General features: G+C 37.1%; 1 protein-coding gene across 1 annotated transcript; it reads right to left on the reverse strand.

Moving 5' to 3' along the window:
• Nucleotides 1-25122, reverse strand: LOC121906114 (lysophosphatidylcholine acyltransferase 1). Its single transcript, XM_042424788.1, has 14 exons — nucleotides 24662-25122; nucleotides 16626-16765; nucleotides 14536-14750; nucleotides 11243-11355; nucleotides 11084-11144; nucleotides 10660-10718; nucleotides 9054-9088; nucleotides 7832-7886; nucleotides 7396-7478; nucleotides 6735-6860; nucleotides 6028-6181; nucleotides 5416-5514; nucleotides 4718-4859; nucleotides 1-4434 (listed from the first exon to the last, which is right to left on the reverse strand). The coding sequence occupies exons 1-14, from the start codon at nucleotides 24782-24784 to the stop codon at nucleotides 4211-4213; spliced, it is 1629 nt and encodes a 542-aa protein (XP_042280722.1). The 5' UTR covers nucleotides 24785-25122; the 3' UTR covers nucleotides 1-4210.
• Between the last annotated feature and the right edge of the window lie 440 nt (nucleotides 25123-25562).

The raw sequence follows: 25562 nt of genomic DNA on the forward strand, positions 1-25562 counted from the left end.
TGTGTGTTAACTTTTCTTTTTTTAATTAAATCCAAGAGTCACATGAACAAGTTATATCATAGCAGTCCTAAACAGACAAATTCAAAGTAGCTTGCAGTAATGACTCTTCATCATCAAAATGCATTAACAAAATAAAACCTGTTGAGTATAGAAAAAGACAGAAAGTAAAGCTACAGAGAAAACAGTTTAGTTTCTTAGTCCACATACAATAAGCCATCAGAAAAACAATATCGCTCTGTCAAGAGTACACAAGTCTTTCGTCTTAGGCTCACTGCTGGACAAACTGGTAAGCAGGCAGCAGTAGCATAAATACAAGTTTCTCTCTTACAAGTTGAAATGTTCTCAGATTGGTAGCAAGTAGAAAAATGAAAGATTCACCTCTAATGAGGTATTTGAAATAAAGTGTGTGAAACAAGTGTTAAAGAAATACAGTATTTTCATAAATCCCAAATGCGGAATTGTTCTGAATGTAAATATTGAGTATAAAATGTATTTGACTTGCTGATGAAAGATAATTATATCTTTTAGACTTCCAGAAGGAAATTTTCTCATGTTTAAAATAAATAAACAAAACTGCAGTAAGGGTAACTGTGGCTTAACACATTCCATTCTGGGTCAGGTCTTTAATCATTAGTTCTCTGTTTCAGTTGTAATTCATAGTCAGATTTCCTCACCTATGTACAAAAACAGTATGGTTTCCCTCCTACAGACAGAGTGAATTGTGAACTAGCCACCTGTTCTGAAATCACATCACTACGGGTACATTAAATACTTTTCCATTCCACGGTGCAAACAGTTTTTAGTCATTCAAATCTGTACAATGTTGCCAAGTCCTACAAGTTTACAAAGCCATTCTCGAGCTACAAAAGTTCAACAATCCTGAGACAAAGCAGAAAAGTAGGTCTAAAAAGTGTTTTAGATGTTTCAACTAACCAAACCCTTACAGTACAAAAAATGTGGGGCAAGGGACAGCTTCCTTTAATTTGTGATCCCTAATTTCCTCTGTGCTCCCAGTATTATAGCAAATATATGACAGCAAAAACTATATTCATATTAACAAAATTGAGCTACAATACTGTAACCTACGAACTTAACATGCTTTACAGCAATGTGATATTTCTTTGAAAAATAAAGAAAATAATCTAAAGTGCAAGCACAAATACATACAATTTTAAAAGGGTAGTAATAAGGGGGCAATACTAAAAGCATTGTGATTAAATATATCAAAGGTTAGTTTATATTTGCGTACAGTCTGGAGTGTTTGTGCAATGCGGCCTGTCATGTGGTGGTAGACATCACCTCAAGGCCTGACACACTTACACACTCACACTTTGCTTAGTTCAACCTGCACGCCTTGAACATAAAAAAGTCAGTGGAGAGGGAGAGAGAGAGAGAGTTCAAACAGGATAAAAAATGTACATTTGAAAACCATGATTTCTTAGGAAAATGTTCACTGGAGATCAGCGCTTTGAGTAGTTTCTGATTGTGACAAGATTGTCTATACATTCTCTTTTTTAGCATAAAAATTATATAGATTCAAGGCTATCAGTTTCCATATGAAATCTGCATTTTGTTTCTAAGCAGCCAACTCAGCGATAATAGTAATAATATAACAATAAAACTTTACACCGTGTAGGAGGAATACAGCACAAAACAATCGCAGTATTATACAAAGAAAAAAAAAAAAAAGAATGTGGCTCATTTTTTTTCACCATCGATACAATCTGCAGAGGAGAGAAGATCACAGATCTTTGTCATGGCAGTGAAAATAAAAATCATTCATATACGTATATCAAAAATTCACTAAATGTCCTGCATTTGGAATATTCAAAATACATATCAGAACTCTTCAAAAGCATACATCTTGAGAAGGCTTAGACAACGAGATGTGAAATATTGCTTCACCAAAAGCCGTTACGGAGATACATGTAAGTATGGTCATGAATCTGATGGGAATGTGATGCATGATAAAGGGTAAAAAAAAGTTGATATCCATTGTCAAAAAGTGAACAAAATCTAACCATGAATGCACGCATCCCGGGTACAACTGGCAACAAATGGGTTTCGTTTCATCAGCTCAGGAGCGGTGTTGATTTCCCTTTTTACATAACAGTTTTCTTACCAACATGTAAATCACTGTAATTTCTAAAATTTAAAAAAAAAATCTTAAACTTTGTTATTTTGTCTGCTTCCAGAGACATTAAGGAAAAAAGATTAAAAAAAAAAGCCAATTAATCAATTTTTGGCAAATGATTGAAATTAGCATCATTGTGTTATCTAGAACGTACACAATACAGTATGATTTTTATCAACATACTAAAGTTTTCAGTTGATTGCAGTTTCAGATTTGTTACTCAAGTTTCTCAGATAAAAATCAGACAAAAAAGAACATGGAATGGATGCTTGATAATGTCAGAGGAGAATTGCTTCTTTCCAGTATCAGTGGAGGTAACTGTGTTCAAAATTCAATAATGAAAATTTATCTTCATTAAGGGCAAATAAGACAAATATTTGCCAATTTGAAATTTTGTTATCTTAAATATTCCTTCATTTTAATTCAATTTAAAAGTACATATCCACCTGCGTTTGATTAAAAAAACATTTTAAATTAATTGTGACTGGCCATGGGCTGCATGTGAGTGTACTGAGAAGTAATTCAATCACTTCCATTAACATCTTTTTAACCAATTATACTAGCAAATCTGAAATGAGGCATTATTGTTAACAAAGATTCCAAGTTGGTCATTCAAATATGATTAGGTGCAAAAGTGCTTAGATCTCTTTTAAAACATGCCTCAGTGAATAAAAATGGCACAGTTTCTTTCATGCGCATGAGCTAGCAAACCAGAAGAGCCATTAGCATGAAGGTCAAATTTACAGCTGACTGAATGTTTAATTATTACATCCTTCAACACACTGGAAGAGTGGGAATTTCCAACAGACTGAGGAGTTATATGGAGTGAATCAGGTAGGAATGGTTAAAAAATATATGGCAGTGTAAGGCAGAGAGGGAAGTATGATGACCTTGCCTTTGGAAAATCCAACTTAGCCACCAAACCGGATGTGCTTTCAATGGTCATACATTGTGAACTCCCACCTTAGAGCCATTACACCACTGACTGAAAAGGACAGTACAGACATGACAGGTGACAGTTAATCACCTTATGCATTTTTGGTCCACGTTGTGTAGTTTCAACAATAAAAAAAGACACTTGAATTTGCTAAACCTGACAGAAATGACATGGATGAAGTTTATGTGAATGAAAAACGACTGGGCAGAAGAGTACTGATGTCATAAAAAAAAAAAAAGACATGCATGTGACCCAGTGAGCGTCAAAAATGATGACATCATACAAGTTATATTTTCCATTTTTGTCACTGAACCCTGAGCTAAATCAAATATATCATTGTATATATGTGTATATAACAGGCTCATAGCAATTATGCCCTTCTACTCGCAGAGACCTGAGTTCACCTCAAACGTGGCTACTGCAGCGAGATGCTTCAAGTGGTCAAACAATTGTCACTGGTACCCTCAGGTCTTCCCTCTGTAGATAAATATTCCTCAATACTGCTAAAAATACCATGAGCCCATTCATTCTGCACTTTCAATTCAAAAGGCAGCTACCATTTAAGAAAAGAAATAGGTAAAAGTTACAAACAAAAGAGAATCGAACACTGATTTCACTAAAAATTAGTTCATTTCACTGTCGGGGCTTTTTTTTCTTCTTGCTTCCCTCTTGTTAAAAACATGCACAGTCAGTACGTTGTTGGAGGGAAAATAAAATAAAATAATAAAAAAACAAAACAAAAAAAAAGAAAAAGAAAAAGAAAAAAACAAAACAAAAAAAAAAAAAACACTTTTGCCCCAGGAATTTTAATAAGTGCTTGCCCTTCAAGTATTTAAGCATTGTATCTGTAACAGCCATTGTTTGGCATTTTGACGATCCTCACTATGAAAAAATTAAAAAAAAGGAATTTATAACAAAATAAACTGTTATCAGGCTGAAAATTACCTCAGAAAATTTTATGGACACAATACTAATAAAAAAGGTAAGGTAAACTTCTTCATTTTTGTAATTGTAGTTACTGAAATGTAGTCCCTTACTGTTCAAACATGTAACTAACTACCCACCACTAACTATGTGAGACATAACAACCTCTCACCAGGAGAGGTGTTTGGTTTTCTCCCACTACGTCTTAAACTATTTCAGTTGTGTTTCTTGAGGAGTCCATCTATTGTGCCATCATGGTTGTTGGGGCTGAAGTCGGGGCAGATACCGTTAGCTGTTTTGATGGTGGCAGTGCCTTGAAGGTTCAGGTTGGGCTTTGTTTGGTGATAGTGGCAGGGACCACTGTGGAGGCCTACGTTTTCTGTGTAGAGGTACTCCTCAGCAAAGTCTGGGTGCTGCTCCACAAAGCTTCTGAACTTCTCTATAAAAGACACCACAAGAGGGCGACAAAGACAAGACAATATTACAAGAGGTGATAAAAAAAAATGTCCAGAGACAAACTGTAAAGAAAAAGCTAGAAAAGACCATGAAGTGATGTTTGCATGACAGAGGTGAAACACTTTTCCAACCCTCACCTATTTGAAACAGTACCTGAATCTAGTGTGCACTACTTTAACCCAAATATTGTTGATTAATACAATCCTTATTTTGAACTTAAGTTGGTTATCAATGAATGATAAGGGAATGTTTGTTGGGATTCTTACCAAATGTGATCTTCCCCGTATCTTCAGCGTCAATAGCAGTAAACAGGTGTGACACACTGAGGTGATTCACTCCTAAAGCTGTCTTGAGTATAACTGCCAACTCCATCTCTGTGATGGCACCATCCTCCTCTGCCTCAAACATCTGAAGATAAAATGAAGAAATACAGATGTTACCTCTGACTTTGCCTTTGGCCATGAGACTCTGACAAGGTTGTCAGATTAGGTGCTGTTAACTCAGTTTTTTTCCGAAATGATACATGCTATTATAAATAATAAATCAGTGCTCAATGGATTTCATGAGGCCCAAGGTCACACAGCTTTCTCAACTCTAAGAATTACGTAAAGCAATTCAAGTGAGAACATGAAGGTGACTCAGCTATTTGGTTTTCATTCAACCACAACAGATCATTTGCAATAATAACCCCTAAAAGCCCATTTCAATTGATGTGATGAATGCAGCTCTGAGCATGATCACTTGGAATTTTTTTTTTTTAAAAAACACTCTGTGTAAACATGTATCACTTTGCTATACACTAATGATGGAAAGAACAGTTTTATTCCACTGCTGTGCAAAACCTATGAAAACCTCCAGTGTATGACATTTTAATGTGGCAAATGTCACGCTGATTCCAAGCAAGCACAGAAAACTCAATTCAGCCTGGCGCTTAGATAAGCATAAAGCTTGAGACAGAACATACCTTGAAGGCCAATTTCATCGTTTCCAGAGTTTTGGCAGGTCTGCATACAACAGATAAGGCTATCACATATTCTCTGATATCCATGCAGTTATCTTCATGCTGGAAAAGTGAGAGAAAACAAGGTGTTACAAAAGATGAAGACAGAGGATGTGAGCAAGTATATTTATTTATTTCACCCAAGTAGCTGCAAGTGCTCGCTGTTTAGGTCAAGAACACATTGCTAAAATAAAACCTTTATTATTTGTATGGGTGCTATATTGCAAATGTATCCCCAAATGAAAAGAAAGGTGATGGGATTGGTTTCAAAGAAGTATTTGGTATTCAATCCAGCCTCCAGTCTTAACAGGGTTTTTTATAGAATAACTGTGTAAACTGACTATTCATCCATGCTCTAAAATGCAGCCCATACTGCTTAATACATACATATCACATATGTTATTATGTATTAATACTATAATATTGTATTCCAGTTCTATATTTCCAGTGAAAACAATAAAACAATGCGAGAGACATCCTGAAGCAAAAGAGACATAAAAACATAAGTCTGTTATTTAGTCTGAGCAAGATGTAGAGTTATCATGGTTGTGACTGAAAAATCTCTTAAGTTCTTACCTCATCAAAAAGAGCAAACATGTCTCGTAGCATGTCTGAAACTGGCACATCCAGGAACTGAGCAAAGTCATCCAAGCCCAGCTTCTGTCCCTCCAGCTTCCTGGATCTGTTCCCATATTCCTGCAGAACCCTCTCAGTGTTTCTGGGTTTCAGCCTGGGACAGCGAGGGAAAGAAAGTTTGTGTTAATAACTTGGCCATAATGTGCAAGGACGTTTAGAAAACCAACCATCAAAATGTATACAAACAAGAATTAAGTTAAAAACCAATGCAGGCAGTAGAGACTGTTTCCATGATCATTTTCTCATAATTGCCAACGTCACTGTTGGACAAGAGAAGGAGGTGTCGGCCATATAACTCCTCTGATGCACTTGGCCTTTCTAGCCGCGTCTTTTGCCAGAGAGGAGTTCCACCAAGAAGGCGTAGCATGTGTGGAGATCACACTGTCCCCTCCAGAGACCTTCTTTTGCAGGTGCAGCAAATGACTAACCAGTAGAAGCTACTGGCACAATAACAAGAATATGATCCCTAAATGCCTTCCCACCCAAGCACACTCCATTGCATTTGGTGGAACACAGAACCACACCGAAGGTACAGCCAGAAACTGAATCTGGGTCCCTGCGGTGTTGAGTTAGTGTTTTGCCTCTGTCTCACCCTTGTGCCCCTTACTTAGATCTCTTTGATGCATTGGAAGGTTTGAATGACTCACCCCAGTCTCCTGACGAGCTTGGCAAACTCCAGCAGACAGGTGTCGACTGGCAGTCTCAACTGGCCTTCTGCCATGGCCAGCTGGCAGTCTTCAAATGAATAGTCTGTGATGGGTACCCCCAGGGCTCTGAGCATAGCAAAGAGGAGACAATGATGGGACACGAGTGTGTGAAAATCGATAAAAAATTAGCTTTACGCTTACAAGGCCAATATAGCAGCCGATATGACTACTTTGATGTTGAGAACAATGTGTACGATTTTTTTGTCTATCTGCAGGACTCAAGTTTCCCATCCCACTCTTAAAGTGGTGAAGCACAGACTGTGGTGTATGATAATACAGGTATTAAGTGCAACATGAGCACAGTATAAGACAGATAGTAAAGTTGGGTAATATTGAAACACAATATTATATACTCAGCTATCAGAATTATGAAAAAAGGTATTGAAAAGTTTATGCAAGTGATGAGCCATCCCCAAAGTTTGATGTGTCCTTTGGTTGCATAGACCGACAAAACAAAAGCAATGGAAATGACTTGTTGTTCATAAGTAAACAATAAAATTAATTAGGTATTACGCTGTAACTGTCAACAGTCAAACTTTCCTTTTGTACATTCAAAAGGACTCGCTGCCAAAAACCACACAAACAATAAATTTGGACTTACTTAGCCATGACACGTCTAACATTGATAGCAAAGAGAGCAGGATTCTTTTTCTCCTCCTCTGAGGGTGTGTAGATAGGAAGGAACTGCAGAGAAAGCATAAAATCCAAATTATTTACACTATGCAAAATACGTATATTCTATTGATTATGGACAAATATTTATTTTATTGCATGAAAATATCCTTAAGACTTTTTATTTCCATATACAAATTCAGGAAGACACAAAGGAGAAAAAAATGTATGTACTGATAAAAAGGAGGCTGAAGGGTCAACATCTTATTACAAGATAAAGATAAAATGGAATCAATGACAGGAGCTTCCTTTCACTTAGCACATATTTAATAATTTGGAATACTGTAAACACAGTGGTGGGTAAACAGGGAATTATCTAAAGTCACATTGATGCATGCAGTATGGAGATATACGTTCACACTTACCTCAATCTCAAACTCATTGTGCAACTGGCAGAGTGTCAGCCACAAGATTTCAAACCTGGATAATAACAGAAGATCAACAACAAAAATAAATAAACACATACACAAAGAGCCTCAATCAGGGTCCATGCCTGGACTTGACAGTGAGGATATGCAGATGGTTTTAAAATTTCTCATTTTTCACAATTTGTTGTAAAATGCATTCATATTTGTGCCACCAATCCACACACAATATCCCATAGTGACTGAAAAAAATAAATAATTAAAAATGTTTACAAAATTATATTATATGTTTATCTTGCTACTTAAATGACAGATTTGGCATCTTCTGGGGTATGCTTCTCACTGCTCTGCATGCCTGGATTGGAGCAGAAATCAGCAGGTGTTTTTTAATGTTTTCAATAAGTCCAGGGTTAAGATTGGCCACTTGATGACAAGATGCATGCAAGTTAAATTTAGAGCATCAGGGTAAAGGGTACATATACACATGTAAGTGTGGTATTAAACCTCATATGTCATGCTTGGAAAGAAATGTCATTTATACTCTATATTATATGCCTATTGAGTTTGTATTTATGTTAAAGAATTGAGTCAAATAGCGTTATAGTATATTCTGCTCAACTGAGCTGGAAGACAGCCAACAGCATACAGAGATCCACCATAATGATGAAGGCCAAATCAAAACAGGACATAGAATTCTGAGGACACTACTGAGACCAATAACAAGGACAGTCTTTCTCCTCCAGCCATAACTAATCTGCTTCCACTCTATTTGAGCTCTCATTGTGGAGATTCTGGTTTAGACTGCAATGTCAGACTAGAGGCAGATACCATCACCAAGCTTACATTTTTTTGTTCCCATTTATTTTGTGTTTCAGTCAGAATTGTCAGGTCAGAATAATTATCTTCTTGTACAGTGTGGTTGCTGTTGTAGACCTGGATGGTGAATGGATGAATGATTTATGACATATATAAACTTTGGTGATAACTGTCTGGAAGAACGCAAAAAAGGGGGTGGGCATATTTTATTTACTATAAGCTTGAAATGTGGAGAGTGTAAATGCCATTTCTGCTCTATCTTTACCAGGAAACAGAAACTGAAGCACACCATACACTACCAGTTTGGACACGCTTTCTCATACAAGTGAATGGGAAGGTGTGTCCAAATTTTTGACTGGTACTGTACATTGGTAACAACTATTCAATTTTTTAAAAAAGTACTTACGCTCCAGGCCCTTGCCACGTCCATGTGATTGTGTCCTGTCCAAAGGAAAAATAAATAAAATTTAAATTATTTTTCCGTTACCTTTTCTTGAACAATTATTAACTTTCACTTGCAGCTGTTCACTCTGCATCCAAATAGGAGTAGACACCTTTTATGCTTGTCTGGACACTGAGAACCAGATTACTAGTAAAGGCAAAACATCAGTTCCCATATATTACCTCTTTCTGGCTACTCAAACAAACAAAACAAAAATCCTTGTTCAGTATTGACAAAGGGCAAAGTACTCAGGTTTTCCAGGCAGAAACTACTTGTGTAAACAAAGTTATTCTTAAGGTAACCCTGTGGAATTCAATAGATTAATCACAGTTTAAGAACTGGCACCACTGTTAAGTTTTGCAACCAGGGCTTAAAGGTATAAAAGTTTGGTTTAAAACATTAAAAAATTAACTAAAATTATCAACTGAATGTGAAGAAATAACAGTTTTGACATCATGTCAAAGACCTATATATTGTGTTGCAGAGATACCTACTGAAGTTATCATGCTAACCAGCTAGCTAATCGTGGAGCCAGGCTGAAAGCTGCTTAAATTTTCGCTTTAGGACTGTTAATATGTGACTTTATTAATTATTAATATTTTTTCAGGCGAGAAAGTAACTATGTAGGTTCAAAATAATCTATTTAGAAAGCTACACTGGTGTTGTTATTGCTGCAGACAGGGGAGACATCAGCTGGTCATGTCAGCTGATCAGGCAGACTGCACCAGCCATTTGGCATTGTAGCACATAAGCTGGATCAATATTGAAATATCATATCAATAAATTAGTTTTCTGTTGGATTACTGTGTTATAAAATGGCATGCAATTGATAAAAAAAAATGATGCTGTGTGACAGAAAAACTGCTGTTTTACCATTAGTGAGTTCTGTGACATTTTATGATTTACATCTACCCTGGGGGCATGTGTGTAACTATTTAGTTGTTACTCAAAGTTGCAATACATGACATTCAGCCACTAGATGTCGCACTAGAGCACCAACATCTCAGACCAAAACAAACGTGTGTGTCATTTACACGGCCACCAAAACAAAGAACAGAAGCTCGGATAACAACACACACAGAGGTAGTGTGACTTCATTCACTGGTAAGGACGCCAAAGGCTGGAGAACATGTGTGATGCAGTGTATACAGTTTGTGCATGCACCTTCAGAGTGCTGTGTGCTTAACTGAAAAAAAAACAACAAAAAACATCACGATTTGACAGTCAAAAAGGTCGATAGGGATTTAAATTTTATACCAAGATAGAAAAAAAGATGAAAAATTAAGGTTGTGGCAAATGACAGTGTTGATTTTGTTGGCCTGAGATGATATGCTTATCTCCCGACTGGATACTATCACGATACTTGGGTGTCTGATTCGATTCAGGATTGATTCTCGATTCAACACCGAGTCTCGATTGAATGAATATGAGGGCCCGCCTTTGAGAGTTAGGCAGGGAAAACTCTGGTTCTAATATTAAACAGATATTGATTTGTTGAGGCATTCAACAAAAATGTGATAGCGATTTCTCTACAAAGCTGCGTTTCTGATATATTCATCAAGAATCTTACCAGTTTATTTGGGTAACGAATCACCACAGGCTGCACTGGTACAGCTGGGATGAAGGCTCCTACAGGACAAAAAAAAAGACACAAAAGATAGATTGTACTTTAAATTTCATACTACATATGTATAAACAATGAACTGGATTGAAAAACAAATGCATGCAGATTAGAATAGTAATTGCAGATATAAAAAAGAGAACTAAATGATATATTATGATCAGCCAGTGCAACAACTACAGAAATATAAAAGGCAATTCTGCCAAATAAAGTCCACCAACCATAAAAACAACCTATTGCACAGCCCTACTTCATACCTATTTGATATTTATAGAGATAGGAATTTATGAAATTTAAGAGCCAAATTAGACATTAATTCAAATTGCCATATAATTGAAAGAAGAGAGGAAAAATTATAGTGAAAGAGTTTTACCTGGCTTAAAGGTGATTAGGCAGGATCTATTGGTGCATGTTCCTTCTGGAAAAATCATTATCTATACGAAAGAAAGGAAATGGTTCACAGACTAGAAACAAAAGGATACTACTAAAAATGTTGCAAAAGAGAGTATATATGCATATTCCATCCACTTACCTGAGGCCATTCCCCTCCAGAGTGAGCTCTGCGTTTGATCTCCTCCACGGTCTTCTTTCTGGAGTCCTGGTCTGATCGTGAAACAAACACTGGCCTGATGAATTTAATCAGAGCTGGAAGCAAAAGGCAGAGAGAGAATGGAGGAAATACGATAAATACAGAAGCAGTTAACTTTTTTCTATTTCTTTTGACAGTTAAGAAACTAAAGCTTTATTGGAGTCGGAGGGGGAAAATCGACATCCTGTTAGAGTGGGCGTACAATATAAAACACAAGAACACAGTCAGACCTCTTCACTAAAGTTGGACACATGCCATGTCTGTATTGCCCCAAACAACAAATATTTCTGCAATAAACAGCATTATTATTACTGTAAAACAATCTGTTACATTAAGTAGCACAAACACTTCACTGTACCAGCTGAGATAAGCCGACCAGGGTAGAGAGAGCAAAGCTTCTCTATATCAAACACCACTCAAATAATGTCCTTAACAAAGCACTTAACTCCAAATCACTCCAAAAGAGCTGTACAGTGGTGAAGAGTGGAAAAATGTGGCTACAGTGAAACATTCCTCTGTGTTAATGCCACAATCATATAACTGTAAAGCAATGCTGAATAAAAAAGGCCTGTTATCTAGCAATATTCTTTGAATAAAGACTAGAAGTGGGGATAAGCTGCTAACCTGAAAAAAAATGTCTCATTTAGATACTATATCTTCTGCATTTAACACATGGTCATGTGTTCCTGGACTCTGGTTGCATGAGTCAGATGAGTCTCACATGTTGATTACACATGCAAGGTTTGGCTTTCCTCTCTGATTTTTTTCTGTTTAGAGGCCAATAGGGTGACTTAAAAAATCCAAGTGACACAGAAAAACTAACAGTGGCAGAGGTGTAGTATGGAACATCTGGTTGGGTTGATGATAAGTTGTTCAGAATTTGAAACTGAAATTTGTAAATTAAGTACCATAAGTATCAACAAACTAAATCCATATCCTAAGAACTAAAGATAGTAGATAGTAACTTGATCTGTCATTTTTATAGACAAAATAATTAAGCCAGAAGACAACTGGAAGAATAATTGATAATGACAATAAGCATTAGAAACACACAACTATCCACTCACCACTCCAACTTCCATTTTTCTTAACAATCCAAAAGTCTGCAAAACTTTTTCTCACTGATGTGACACCACTTCTGTCAATGTCACTTCCCTTCTTGAGGGTTGTACTGAATAATGCAAAAAAACCCAAAGTTGTTGCATTATGATTTGCATAGTGTATAATCTTCAGGTCAAAGATTAAGGGTGTCTCTAGCATTTGAGACCTGCTAACCAGAGTTGATCTACAAAGGGAAAATGTACAAGGAAATGAAAAAAGGAACAGTGACAAGACAAAGACTGTGTTTAAATATTCTAGATTAGATTTGCAGGGGGTTGTAGATGACAGAATCTCATCCTTGACAAAAATAGAAAAAACAGCTAAGTCAATGTTTCTGGTGGCCCGGAGACATAAATTCAAAAAGAAAGGGAGAGATAAAACAAGTAAAGGAGAATGAGGGAAACATAAGATGACAAAAGAAGAGAGTGAGGCCATGAGAAGAAAAAAATTGATTCCAACTGTGAGCTGTCTGCTGACAGGAAGGGATTAGGACTCGAGCTAGTACCCTGAGAGACACTGCACACGTCACTGTGGCTGATCAGGTCTTAATGCTTATTCTGGATTCCACTTGGCCCGGCATTGGTGCCTGGTTCCTACTGCAAGGCTAACAGGACTAGTCAGACTAAAGTTACAAAGGCACATGGATGATCTTCATTAGCATTTTTAGAACAGCCAAGTGTAGAGGGAGCAGACACACACAGACACACACACACAAAAGAATCTTGAAATTGTAAGATGTTCCCCCTCACTGTCATTCTGATGAAAAGTTAACTCAGGCACTGTGCAATAACCCTGAAACACTATAGTACCCAGCGTACCTACAAATTATATATATTTATTTTAGTCTACAATACATTTCACTCACTGCTGTATATACTGTACATAACCACCTACTAAGTGTATAAAGTAAGTTATTTTTACTATTCAATATTTATCTCATCACCCCTCACACTCTTCACTTCTTTTTCCACTTTATTTGTATCCTGTTTACAGTTCACAGAAACTGTTTCACCTGTATATAGTCATTCCTAGTGTATATTTCTGAAGATTGTTGTTTTGTTATTCTATGTAAGTACACTGAAGGCCATGAAACTGGAGTCAAATTCCTTGTATGCGTTAACATACATGGCCAATAAAGATGATTCTGATTCTAACTATTCATTGTTTATGTCCCTCAGGTTCCTTATAAACATCATCTTAGGTGATTGCATGTTGTATCACTCAGGCTGGAGGTAAAGTGGTTGATTACTTAGTAGGCAGAGCAGGAGGAGGCTAAAATAACACTTAATTTTAATGTCCAGCTGCTATGCGTAGCATTTCCTCTACCCTTATTAAATTGATTGGTCAGAAATTCCAGTCCAGGTTCAAAATTTAGGCTGGTCAGCTAGCTGACAAATCTGTCAATAATGTCAAATGAAATCATGGGGCCATGGTTAATACTGGCAATTATGCCTGATAAGCTAACCATTACCGTTTAGTTTCTTTTCTCTCTAGCATTAAGTATTTTCAACATGTTGTGACTTACTATTGAGTTATTTCCTGCCCCAGTCTGAGTCTGATCATTCATCCGTAAAAGAACATTTGATTTTTGCTTCCTTTTGTCATGGATGATTTAATGACAGAATCAAGAGAAAAAAATTTGAAAAATCAATGACTTATTTTTGGACATAAATTCTGCATTCATCATAGCAAGGCAAGTGTATTTTTTGTGTGTCTATCCATTTCCTGCTATACAGTTACTATGAAAGCTGTACTTGGCTTCAACTCTGTAAAAATTCTCAGTTAAGTAGATTGAGCAATCCCCACTGTTTACTGATACAACAGCAAAATCACTGAAACTGTTAGGACCTGCCCTTTACAAAGTAGCTTTGCCTGCCTCAAAGGCTCAAACAAGGCAAACTGTATATACACAAACACGTGACTGAACAAGTTTGGGAAAAACTCTACCTATGCATAGAGATTCTGCAACATCAGCAACATTGATCTGTACCACTTTCATAAGGAGTGATAAAAGTTTAACTTTTTTTGTTTGTTTGTTTAGGAGTCAGCAGATTACCCATTACACTCATAATGTAGATAATAGTCATAAAGATAACAGTAACAGCAATATGTCCATGTGTGTGTTTGTTACTTACTGCCCCAGAGAGGTATGTCCTTGCTCTCGGCCTTCATGACAATAGAGGCCATTGTCATGGTGACTGGGATGGCATCAAAATAAGACGAGTGGGGTGCCAGGGTGAGGATGGGTGCCTCTGCAGGTAATGCCCTTCTCCCTTTTATAGTCATCCAATGGAAACCTCCCGCAAACCACATGACCCGCATGATGATCTTCAGAATTATGTCGACCAGTCTGAAAATAGGATGATTCATGTTTGAGGGTCCCTTTTATTTCAATTGAAAATGGAAATAAATACATACACTGCATGGTATATTACACTTCAACATCAAACATTCAATGTAACAGTTTCTTAGCATCCACTGACAGCAACAGCGTTTGAATAGAATATTAGGGCTGGGTGAGTTTAGGGTTATTTCATCTCCAATATCATTATCAACTATTCATACTGTATAAGAGCTGTGGCAGACAATAAATAGAGCAACATGAGTAAAAACAACACAATGACACTAAAAAATAAGAAGGAACGTCCTGATCAAGTTTTTTTTGGACCCAAACCCTATCTCAGTCCGAATCCTAAATGACACAGCTAACCAGGGCACACTCAAGCTACAACCTGAAAATGAGATGAGATATAACCCAATTCATCCTGAAAGAAACTTCTGTGCCAAAGATGCTCAGTATAAATAGTAAAAATAATTATATACATAGCAGCAAAAATATGCAATGCTGAAGAATCTGACATATTGTTATAACAAGGAAAGCCAACTAAATTTGGCACACCTTATTTTTACAAGCTACTTGATCGAAATACTCAAGGCCCTGGTCCCTAAGTTGATAAGCTTAAATTGTTGATATGATATAAATGAAATTTTAACTATGAGAATGTGACTCCATAAATTTATATGATGCAATCAGCTACATCTCATTTTACTAAATAAGACTTAATCACTTTGTTGATGTTGTTGGAAGTACAAAAACACTGGCAACTGGTAGTACTCCAGAGGGGACTTCATTTCCTCACGATGTTTGGCTGAGCACAGACACTGGGGCTTGCAGAGAGCACACAAAGCAGACAACAGCCAAGTTTCATTTTAGCCTGTCATCAAGTTACTTACAGAATTAACATTAATTAACAACAGCAGATATGACATGCGACCACTGCCGTTTCTCATTTTAATTGGCAAAAACAATGGTTGGTACTGGCTAAAAATGAGAAGCTGCTAACTGAATGTTTTGTACACTGCTACTCTTTGCTAATAAGAAAGAGAAGAGAGATATAAAATTTTGATAACAGACGTGTCAGCGTCAGAGCTTAGTGAATCTGTGTATTTTGCTAATGTGGATGTCAGAAGGTGATGACATTTTCACATTCATTCATTCAACACTCATTTTCACTCATGTGTACACTGTAGAGTCTGGCTGTAGTAAAGGAGAGTAGCTTTGCTGACACTAGTAGGTCTAGGTGGACAAAACACAGTAGAATACAGTAAGGAAAGGACTGGAATTCAATCAGGTCTATTTTAAAATATGCCTGGATCAGCCCCAATACAGCTCAGGACATCTATAGACCACAGTGGAGAAAGTGAACCAGGTGAAGTGAAAGTTAACATTCTACTTGAGCTGACAACGACTACACTTGTTACTGTAAGTGCAATAAAAATCTTCGCAATTAAAAAAATAAGAGTACTTTGTCAAAACACCTGTTCAACACGCATAAACATGTAGAAAAGTGATATTTTCATGTGCTTTGCCTGTAGTCTCCCATCCACTGCAGGTATGTTTTACACAACTACAGAGTGCTGATTAGGCTGATAGCAAAGTGTTAGGAACAAGCTACAACGAAAGCTGTCCGTATGTAGCCTAACTGTTTAGCTTGTAAATTTTTACAGTTTATTAAAATTTGGCAAATTCTTGTAAAACTTTAGCTACTGGCTGAGACAGCAGCCCCTTCTCCCTCTACCAGTGGTACCTGCAGACCGTGAATCACACCAACTGCAGAGGGAGGAGGACGGAGAACAGGAGGAATGACTGAAGCGACTGATTTCTATATTTTCTATTAGGGTTCAAACCCCGAAGGCACATATATGTATACAGTAGGGCACCCACCTCCTCCAGAGGCACTGGGGTTCGACGGTGGTCTCGGAGCGTCCTACTGAGGCCAAGAAGGCAAAAGGCCAAGCCAGCAGCATCATGAATGCAGCTATGAGAAGACGGATGGGGAATAGTGTGACTGTCATAAATGCTATCTGTAAGAGAAAGGAAAAGAGAAAAAGGATTAAAGAAAAATAGAGTTAATTCAATAACAGTCATGTTGGTACAGTCTCCATTTGATTTTTGTCTATGCAGTATGTCCACCACGATGAGTCGTGGCTGCCTGCCGCCCTGAAGATAATGCCTTGTGTATAATGTATGTGATGTGTGTATGTGATCATCTATCTCAGTTTATAGTTGTCACAGGGGAAGCCCCGTGATTTTCTCTTCTGCTTTGTTCATTAGGTGCAGTAAGCAAATTATGCATTACACTACTGCTGACGCTAATTTAACAATTTCAACATAACCCTTTTACAATAAATGATTTTTAACGTTAAGGCAGTGGTAGCTGTTTACTATGAATTCAAAAATCAACATGTTACCAAAAGTTAAAAAACACATTTTGTCATGAAGGCCGTTTCAAGAGCAAAATTGTTTATATTATATCTCTAACAAAGCACAGTAAAGAAAAGCACATTAGAAAACAACAATGACTTTATCTTATGAATACCAATGAACTAATTAGTGGTCGTTTCCCTTATGTATCTGTCCTATACAGTACCTCTGGTCACAGTAGCCTAAAGCAGTTCAGCAATACAAAACACCTACAATCCTACCCAAGAAACTGCATGTCTTATATACATTAGACAACTGAGATCATTTCCATCATATAGTGTAAATTAAACTGAAGTGCAAGTTCCACAATGCATATTTACCAACCTAACTCTTAACACCTCACACACCCCACAAACGCCTGAAACATTTCCACTCGCAATATAAGTATATCTAAACCTGTGTCTTCAAGGGTACAGTATCTACAGCCACATACACTGACATGGCCATGTACACACCACATATGACCATGTTTTTTATTCTTGAAGGCTCTGACAAAACATAGCACTTCACTGTTTGGGTCCAATGGTGACTGACTGTTTACTTTACAGCTTTTTATGACCTTCTAATAGCAGCGCTTATCTTCTGTCAATATTTGTCTTGATAGCAACCACTACTGGGGAACATGGAGTCTATCTGGATTATCTTATCTGGAGAAAGTTCTTGTCTGACAGTATAGTCAATTGAAATCAATCAGATTACAACTTTCTTGATATCTGACAATGAGAAACACTGCACAACAACAAGCAACAGATACATTTTGCAGACTATTTAACAATTGGAGAATGGTTAATCTTAAAGTTACACTTTTTATGAATAAGGTTTTTACCTTTTTATTTTAAAACATACCATGGTATGAGGAGTGTCAAAACGACATTACACATTCATTCTACCACCATCAACACAGTGACACAACCCTCGTTTCCCTTTTCTTTTTCCTCTAAACTGTTTACTTTCCCAACATTCTCTTAAGATACATGACTTAATGATGTTAAATGTCTATGCAGTGTACTTATCTCTTAACAAATAGGCTATATGGTATACAGTTTTGAACAAGAAAGGACAAATCATGCAGAATGTACTTTTTTCTTTAATAAAAAGGGGCCTTTCTTAGAATATATGAGAAGGATTGTATAATGCATTTGTTAAAAAATTTATTCAGACCCAAAGCATGAGAGTGCATGAATGTCACATGGAATTAAAGTGTTAGCAGTGTTAGCAAAGCAGAGAGATTATTTGTGAGTGAATTCAGGCATTGTACCAAAAGGCATCTTTAAATTCATGTAACAGAGCTTGTCTTTTAGAAGTCATTAGGAAACACAAAACACACATATTTATGTGGTTTGCTATAACTTGGAAATTGTATAATAATTGCCAATGCAGGGCCTACATTATAACACTACTGTAAATATTGTACATTGTATTAAACTGAACTGGGACTTCTTGGTATCAAAAAAAAATAAATAAATCACTGTAGTTGTAAAGGAAAACATTCATTGTGAACCATGTGTGATAATTTTGTTTTTCATTTATCTCCACTCTGATGAAGAAGACCTCTAAAGGTCTAAACGGGTCATGCAACCGAAGGATATGAGAATCATCCCGGTGTCCCTGTCTCTGTGAGTACAAACATCTGTTTCAGTGGCAGTTTCACATCGCCCATCATGTAGCCGAGCCATTTATCATACTTTTTTCTCTGCTTTTTTAAGTGTGTAATCAAATAGGTCTATATGTTCTTCAAATAAAAAAAACAAACAAGAATGGTCACAATCTATGGTTTTTCTTCACCAAATCCACACTAAAATAGGAAGTTGGCCTAAATAAGAAAAAAAAAACTGATACACAGTATGATATATCAAACGGATAGAAAGCTTGAAGTGTGACCATTTTAATGGTAGTAGAGGTGTGTATAAGCTTACTGATTTTCAAAAACAAATGTTTAATGCTTACAAACCTAGACAATTTCTTCAAAATTTCTCACTGTTTAAGGCTAGTGAGAAGCTGCAGCAGAGTGGTTAGTTTCTCTAACTAATTGGAAGTTGTAGCAGGGATAGACACAAGTAAGATTACGATAATTATTAGTGCATCATCTCAGTAACCACATGTTCTTATATGTATTTAAGATCTCATGCTGTGACATATTGGGCATGTAGAATAGCATGAGGAACAAAAAACTGTTGAACCATCTGCTCTAGGCACTTAAAGCGTCAGTTCTCTTTGCACAGGATGATCATAATTTGTCAAGAGTTCCATATCAATATCAGTCACACTAGGGGTGTGCGATATGACAATATTAGATTGTGATCAATTAAAATGTCTCCACGATCTACCTTCACAGAGAGATCGTTGGTATTGTGCTACAGTGCACATTGTATCAGTTCAGCTCTGTAACGGAACGCAGTCTGCTAGAGGGGGTAAAAGCACCGACATGGCAAGCACCTCATACCACATTTCTAATCTGCTGAAGAAATTGACCTCCAGTGCCAAGGACCTCAGGTAAAAACAAGCTCACAACAGAGCAAACTATCTGCACGGTTCACATCAGGAGCCCAAACTGTTGGTTTTTAATGTTAAATGCAACGAAAACAGCGAGCAGCAGCATTTGTGTCAGGCCTCACTCTTAGTCTGCCACCTGTCTGAGCATCATCACATCGCCTGCTCACCAGTAAGATCATAGATGTGATGCTAGGTAGTGTGTTTGTGTAATCTACAGCAGTCTTAATGTCCTGCTGAAATGCTCACCTGCTGTACATCATGTTAAACTGACAGCTGGGCTGCAGGTAAACACCAATGTTTAGTGGTTAGCTTGCCTGTTAACAGGTAGCATTAACTTCTGTTATGCCACAAGCTAGCATTATGTCACCTGTGGTGTACTGTGTTGGTGCCTTTTTTTTAACATGGTGTACTTCCTCCTAGTTATCCAAAACGACACATTAACACACTAACACAAAATAAACTGTTTGCTTTTTGCTGTGAAATTAGTTTGGTTGTACTGCAATATCTATTATAAACAAGGCCAAATAGACTCACTACTTTTTAATGCATCTTTGCACACCTGCTCTTATTTATTTATGGAACTGTTTGTGTTTTAATGTAATTTTATGTCTTTCATGGGTGTATGTTTTTATGTTGTTTGTGAGCCCCTAACCTGAGTTAAATTTCTATCATTATGTGATAAAAAATAAAGTTTTTTACATTTTGAGTATGGTTCAGTAACTTGCAAAACAGTCTGAAAAACCAACATGAAAAAGAATCATGATATGATTGTAGATCGTGATCTTGCCTGAAGAAAATTGTGATTTGATATTTTTGCCATATCGCCCACCCCTAAGTCACACCACTGTTAGCAGGCACCCAGACCACAAATAGCACTGCATTGGTGTGGGCATATTGTTTCAGGTAGCAGTGAGAAGATGAAAAATAGTAATACAGCTATGAGTTCAAAAGGCTTTTAAGGAGAACTTTATTCATAATGACACACACCCTCAGGTCTCGATGACAGGCAATACCTTATACTGTTAATTATTTTGATGCCAATCCACAGTTTAAAAAAGGAATAGTGATCTATATAGTGTGGGAATGAGCTATTGACTCATTGCCGCTTTGGCAGGCTCAAATCAGATTTAGGTCTTTGTTGGGTTTTCACAATAAATCACACAGGAATGTAAATTAAGCCTGTCAACACTAAGCTGAGAATTAAATTATCCTTACCATTAGCAGCTTGCCCTCTGACATCATACCAACTTTTAGGGTTTAAGGCTAGATTAAGACTGTAGTGTTTGCTGATACCTAAATCAGTAACAAAAACATTGCAACATGTTCTCACATTAGGACTATGCCCAACACAGCAGATCACTTAATTATCTCATTGAGAGGCAAAACTGCAAGAGCATCTTTGTGTGGATTAAATGGTTGGGTTACTGAATTACAGTATAGCCTACTAATAAGGACCTGAACAAGCCTACACAGTTTAAGTGATTGAACAAAGATTTGGGGCAAGTGTCAACTGAGGCTATCAGCCAGACATCTCCACCTTATTACCTGTGCCCCCTTTTCTGGACGGCTGTCCCTTATGCCCCAAAATAACTAAAACTCCCAGGTGAGCAAAGAAGTGAAATGTCTCCAGCTCCTGTCAACTGTATGTTCTACTGTACAGACTTTTGCACTGTGAGCAACTATGCCAATTTGGCTTACAAACAAGATAGTTTTTAATTCAGCTACAGCCTATTAGCTCTTGAGCTTTTTGCCTATTCTTACAGGCAGCAGCTTTATTGTCTAAAACCAAGCATACCCTCATGGCCTGCGTTAATCCAACAAAACTCATCTGTTCCTATTATAATCTGCAATCTGTACAATTTGTATGGAGGGTTTTATAAACATAGCAAGAAATGATATACCGACTTACCAAAATACGATTTGGACCCATTCTTATCCATCTGTGATCAACCATTCAAACCCTAAATACTTAAGTTTGCAGTAACTGCCTGGTGAAACAATCCCCAGTCATCTCTGTGCCATTCGCTTACAACCTATCAACCAGCACCATACTTTTATAATAGATGAGGGGCACATACTACATTGGCAATTTCTCTTTGAATCCAAAAGTAATTTGGTTGGTTTATAAAATTTGTAGACAGAATTATTGCTTTTTGCTCTACACTTCAATGTTTCAGTTCATATCGAGTCTTACTTACACTGCCATGGATGTGAAAGCAAGACCAATGCACAATGAAGAAAAAAGAGTTGATTCAAGTTACATCAGAGCAACTAGGAAACTAATTTCCATCCTTTCATGACCCATTTGTGGATCAGCACTTAGTGTTTACAAGAAAGGGTCTGATTTCTTTCATTTCTTTGCTAGACCATAACACCTAAATGCCACTGTACAGGAAATAGGGGAGTTCTATGTAACATTATGCTATTCATTTTTGGTCAACATATAATCACAAAGTAAGTTGAGCAAGGTTTTACAGCAGTAAGTTTTGTACAAAACTTATGATATATATCGATACTGTGATATGAGACTAGATATTGTCTTATATTCTGGATATTGTGATATGGCAAAAGTGTTGTCTTTTCCTGGTTTTAAAGGCTGCATTTCAGTAAAGTGATGTAATTTCCTGAACTTACCAGACTGTTCTAGCTTTTATTTGCCTTTACTCGCTTAGTCATTATATCCACATTACTGATGATTATTACTAATACTACCACTTATAGTCATCCCTACAATACAATACAACAATTGTCGCAATATTGATATCAAGGTATTTGGTCAAAAATAGTGATATTTGATTCTGTCCATATCACCCAGCCCTAATTTGTGATATTGGGCTATGTAAATAAAATAAAAATACAAATAGAATTGACTACTTACTCTGAATAATATATTTTTTTTTTTTAATTCTTTTTATCAGAGAAACTAGGCAGCCTACCTATTTTTCTGGCTGTTATTCACCTGATATTCTTGTTTTGTGACCAAACTTTAACATTTTTGATCAGTTTTACACCGTTCAGACAGAACAGCACGAGCATATTAATAGCATATTAATAAAACTGTCTTACATAGCCTACAATTTCCCCTCAGTCTTTGTCAATTGAGCCAGGATGAAAGTGATGTGTGTGAACCTCCCTAGGTCACTATTCTTCCTTGTAACAAGATACTCTCATATACCTGCTAAGCTAGAGCAGCGCTATTCATAAAACTGAGGCTTTCCCATTAGACTGAAATTTGTTACAGAAATACCTTAAAGCTGTGTCCCAATTCCGCACCATTTACCAATATATAATACAGTATTCCATAACCTTTATGCTAAAACTTTTAGTCATTAAAATGCGACCAATAAATATAATTTACTATACTGTACCAACAGAAAATAATTTCCTATTAGAAAGTCAAACTGCGACTTTTTGAAAGGTGCTGCCAACTTCATATTTGGAAGCTTCACAATGAGAAAGCAAACTGTTTTTCACAAGATTTATACTTTTTTCCCACCAATACAACACCCATGTGAAACAATTTTAGAATGCATGCTGTCATTCTTAATGATACTTTATTTTTGTCTTTTTTCTGGTGTGAATGTACTACATACTTAAACATGATAAGGGTTCATAAAAAGCATTTAACAGGGAGACAGTTCAACACTTCTTATCTCTATTGACACAAAACAAAACATGGTTTCCAAACCACATCTAAATCCACGTGTGACTGTACAAATGTATGTTTCACTGAATCAGAAGCTATTCACTCAAGGTACTGATAAATGCTAACTCATGGTTCAGAGTGGAAATACACACACACACACTTTAAGTATTTGAGCTATTCTGAGAGACGATGCAAAGTGAACTGCAAAAGGCCCACATGTCCCTCCAAATTTATAAGCAGCCTAGTTTGAAAGAACAAGGTAATTCAATGCTTACCAGTATACAACAATGAGATGAGGTTTCCTTCATCTGTACACTATGCGACATGTTGCAATGTTTGATCAAAAGGCACAACTGCCATATCTGATATATCAATTAAGACGGTTTATCTGGGGCACATTGTCATTTCTGTAGAGGCTGCACCCAAATAATACATTAGCATAACTTTTGAGTATTTAAGCTCAAAAATATGAAACCAGTGACTGCAAGGTTGAAACAGTCTACAAGTTAACACCATTTACAATAAAGCCTGAAAGCTCTAAATCTGATTATCAACTGCATTGACGGATGGTTGGACTGCATGTCAGCTTTGTGATGCAAAATTGTAACACTGTGTCAAGAGGATGGTGTATTTCAAACAAGAACTACCTGTGAATTTCAACAGATGTGAAATATTATATCCAAGTCGTAGATGGGGAAAAAATGAACATGACTGTCAGTTTTCCATCTCAGTTATCCACCCCCCACATCCACACGTGTTGGTTGCTGGTTGAGTGGGACGCACCAAAGCTGCGTTAACCAACAAAGCAGGATAAATGAAAAGGAAGCTAGAAAACGGCACCGTGTTTGAAATATGTAGCGAATGCAGCAGAAACATGAAACCTGAATAAAATATACTAACCTGCGTCCTTGTATTTAACAGCTAAGATAACAGTTAAAGAGCAACAAGCTAAGGCCCATCCTGCACGGGCGGCCATGCTCATCTAACTGTATTTCATTTAACTAGATTGTTAGCGGATTCCTGGATGAGGCAGGATGGTTTTCATATTTTCACACAGTCATGTGTGGCATTCATAGCGCCGCTGCAGCTAAATACCCAACCATTTTCTAACAGACCATCCGTCCTTTATCGCAGCGTTGTAGCAAAGCGTTAAGCCAACAAGACAGAAGACAGAAAGCAACATGTATGTAGCTAATGTTAGCTGACTAGCTAGCACTAGCTCAGCTGACTACATGCGAACAGGAAAAAAACTGACAAGTTAAATGATGGTGACAGCCTCTCCACTGTGTTGTTCAACAAACTATTAAAGCAGCACGTCAACGTGTCTATAATACACTTAATGAAAACATAATATTACCTTTGCCTTTTCCAGAGGAGTGAATTTCAAGACGTGTACAAAAGGGTTTCTGAATGGAGGAGCTTGGTCCATCTTCTTTCCGTCTCCCTCCGCAGCACATTGCCTGTTACTCGGCAACCTCATTCTTACAACAAGTAACGTTGGTCGGTGTTGAAACTCAAATCTTAATATTAACAACAGAAAACTGAGTCCGCCTGAGAGGAACAGTATTCACGCACAACGCAGTTTCCCCCTATCTGTCTTGCACGGTAGCTAATTGAGGTGGCAGTGCAGGGTTATTAACGTTATCTTCCTTTCCCGGACAGCATGGAGGGATAATGGTTAGCTCAAGGATTAGCTGGGGATATTTGAAGTAGCCGATATCTTTCTACCGACAGTGCGCAGGACGCCGTCCTCCACACCGCGTTCCCCAACCTCTCCGCTAGCCCTGGATGCTAACGCAACCACGATTCCACTCCCGACATCACGCATGCGCAGGACCATCATTCGAATCAAAATCATTGTGCCGAGCAAGATGTGATGCTGCCTTCGCAACTACGCAAAATGTTGTAAATTTCAAAACTACAGCATACCTATGCAATACTTTTCTACTATTGGCCAAGGGGATGGATGCAGTATAGCCAACTCATTTACAAAACAGGCTTATTTTGTTGCCACTGTTATGGCTGTGATGAAAAAAAGAAAATGTTTGACTCAAAACCCAGTAACCTGACTGCACTAAGCTTCAAAGAGTTAGGATTTTTTCGCAGGGCTGAGTTGTGTTACTTAACTTTTTTTTTTCCTTTATTCTGTGTTTATTCCATCGATTCAGATTCAACAAATTCAATTTTAACCTATGTTATTGCTGGGGTTTTTTTTGTTGTTGTTGTTGTTTTTTTTTCATTTTTACAGTATTCACCTT

This window comes from Thunnus maccoyii, chromosome 10 (genome assembly GCF_910596095.1).
Source record: "Thunnus maccoyii chromosome 10, fThuMac1.1, whole genome shotgun sequence".
Taxonomy (NCBI): Eukaryota; Metazoa; Chordata; class Actinopteri; order Scombriformes; family Scombridae; genus Thunnus; species Thunnus maccoyii.

Excerpts from the sequence above, each read along its gene's own strand:
- LOC121906114 (XM_042424788.1), bottom strand. The coding sequence starts at position 24,784 with ATGAGGTTGCCGAGTAACAGGCAATGTGCTGCGGAGGGAGACGGAAAG. Across the intron at positions 9,089-10,659 it reads TTCGTTACCCAAATAAACTG|GACACAATCACATGGACGTG; the intron begins GTAAGATTCTTG and ends TCCTTTGGACAG. Across the intron at positions 6,182-6,734 it reads AAGCTCGTCAGGAGACTGGG|GCTGAAACCCAGAAACACTG; the intron begins GTGAGTCATTCA and ends TCGCTGTCCCAG.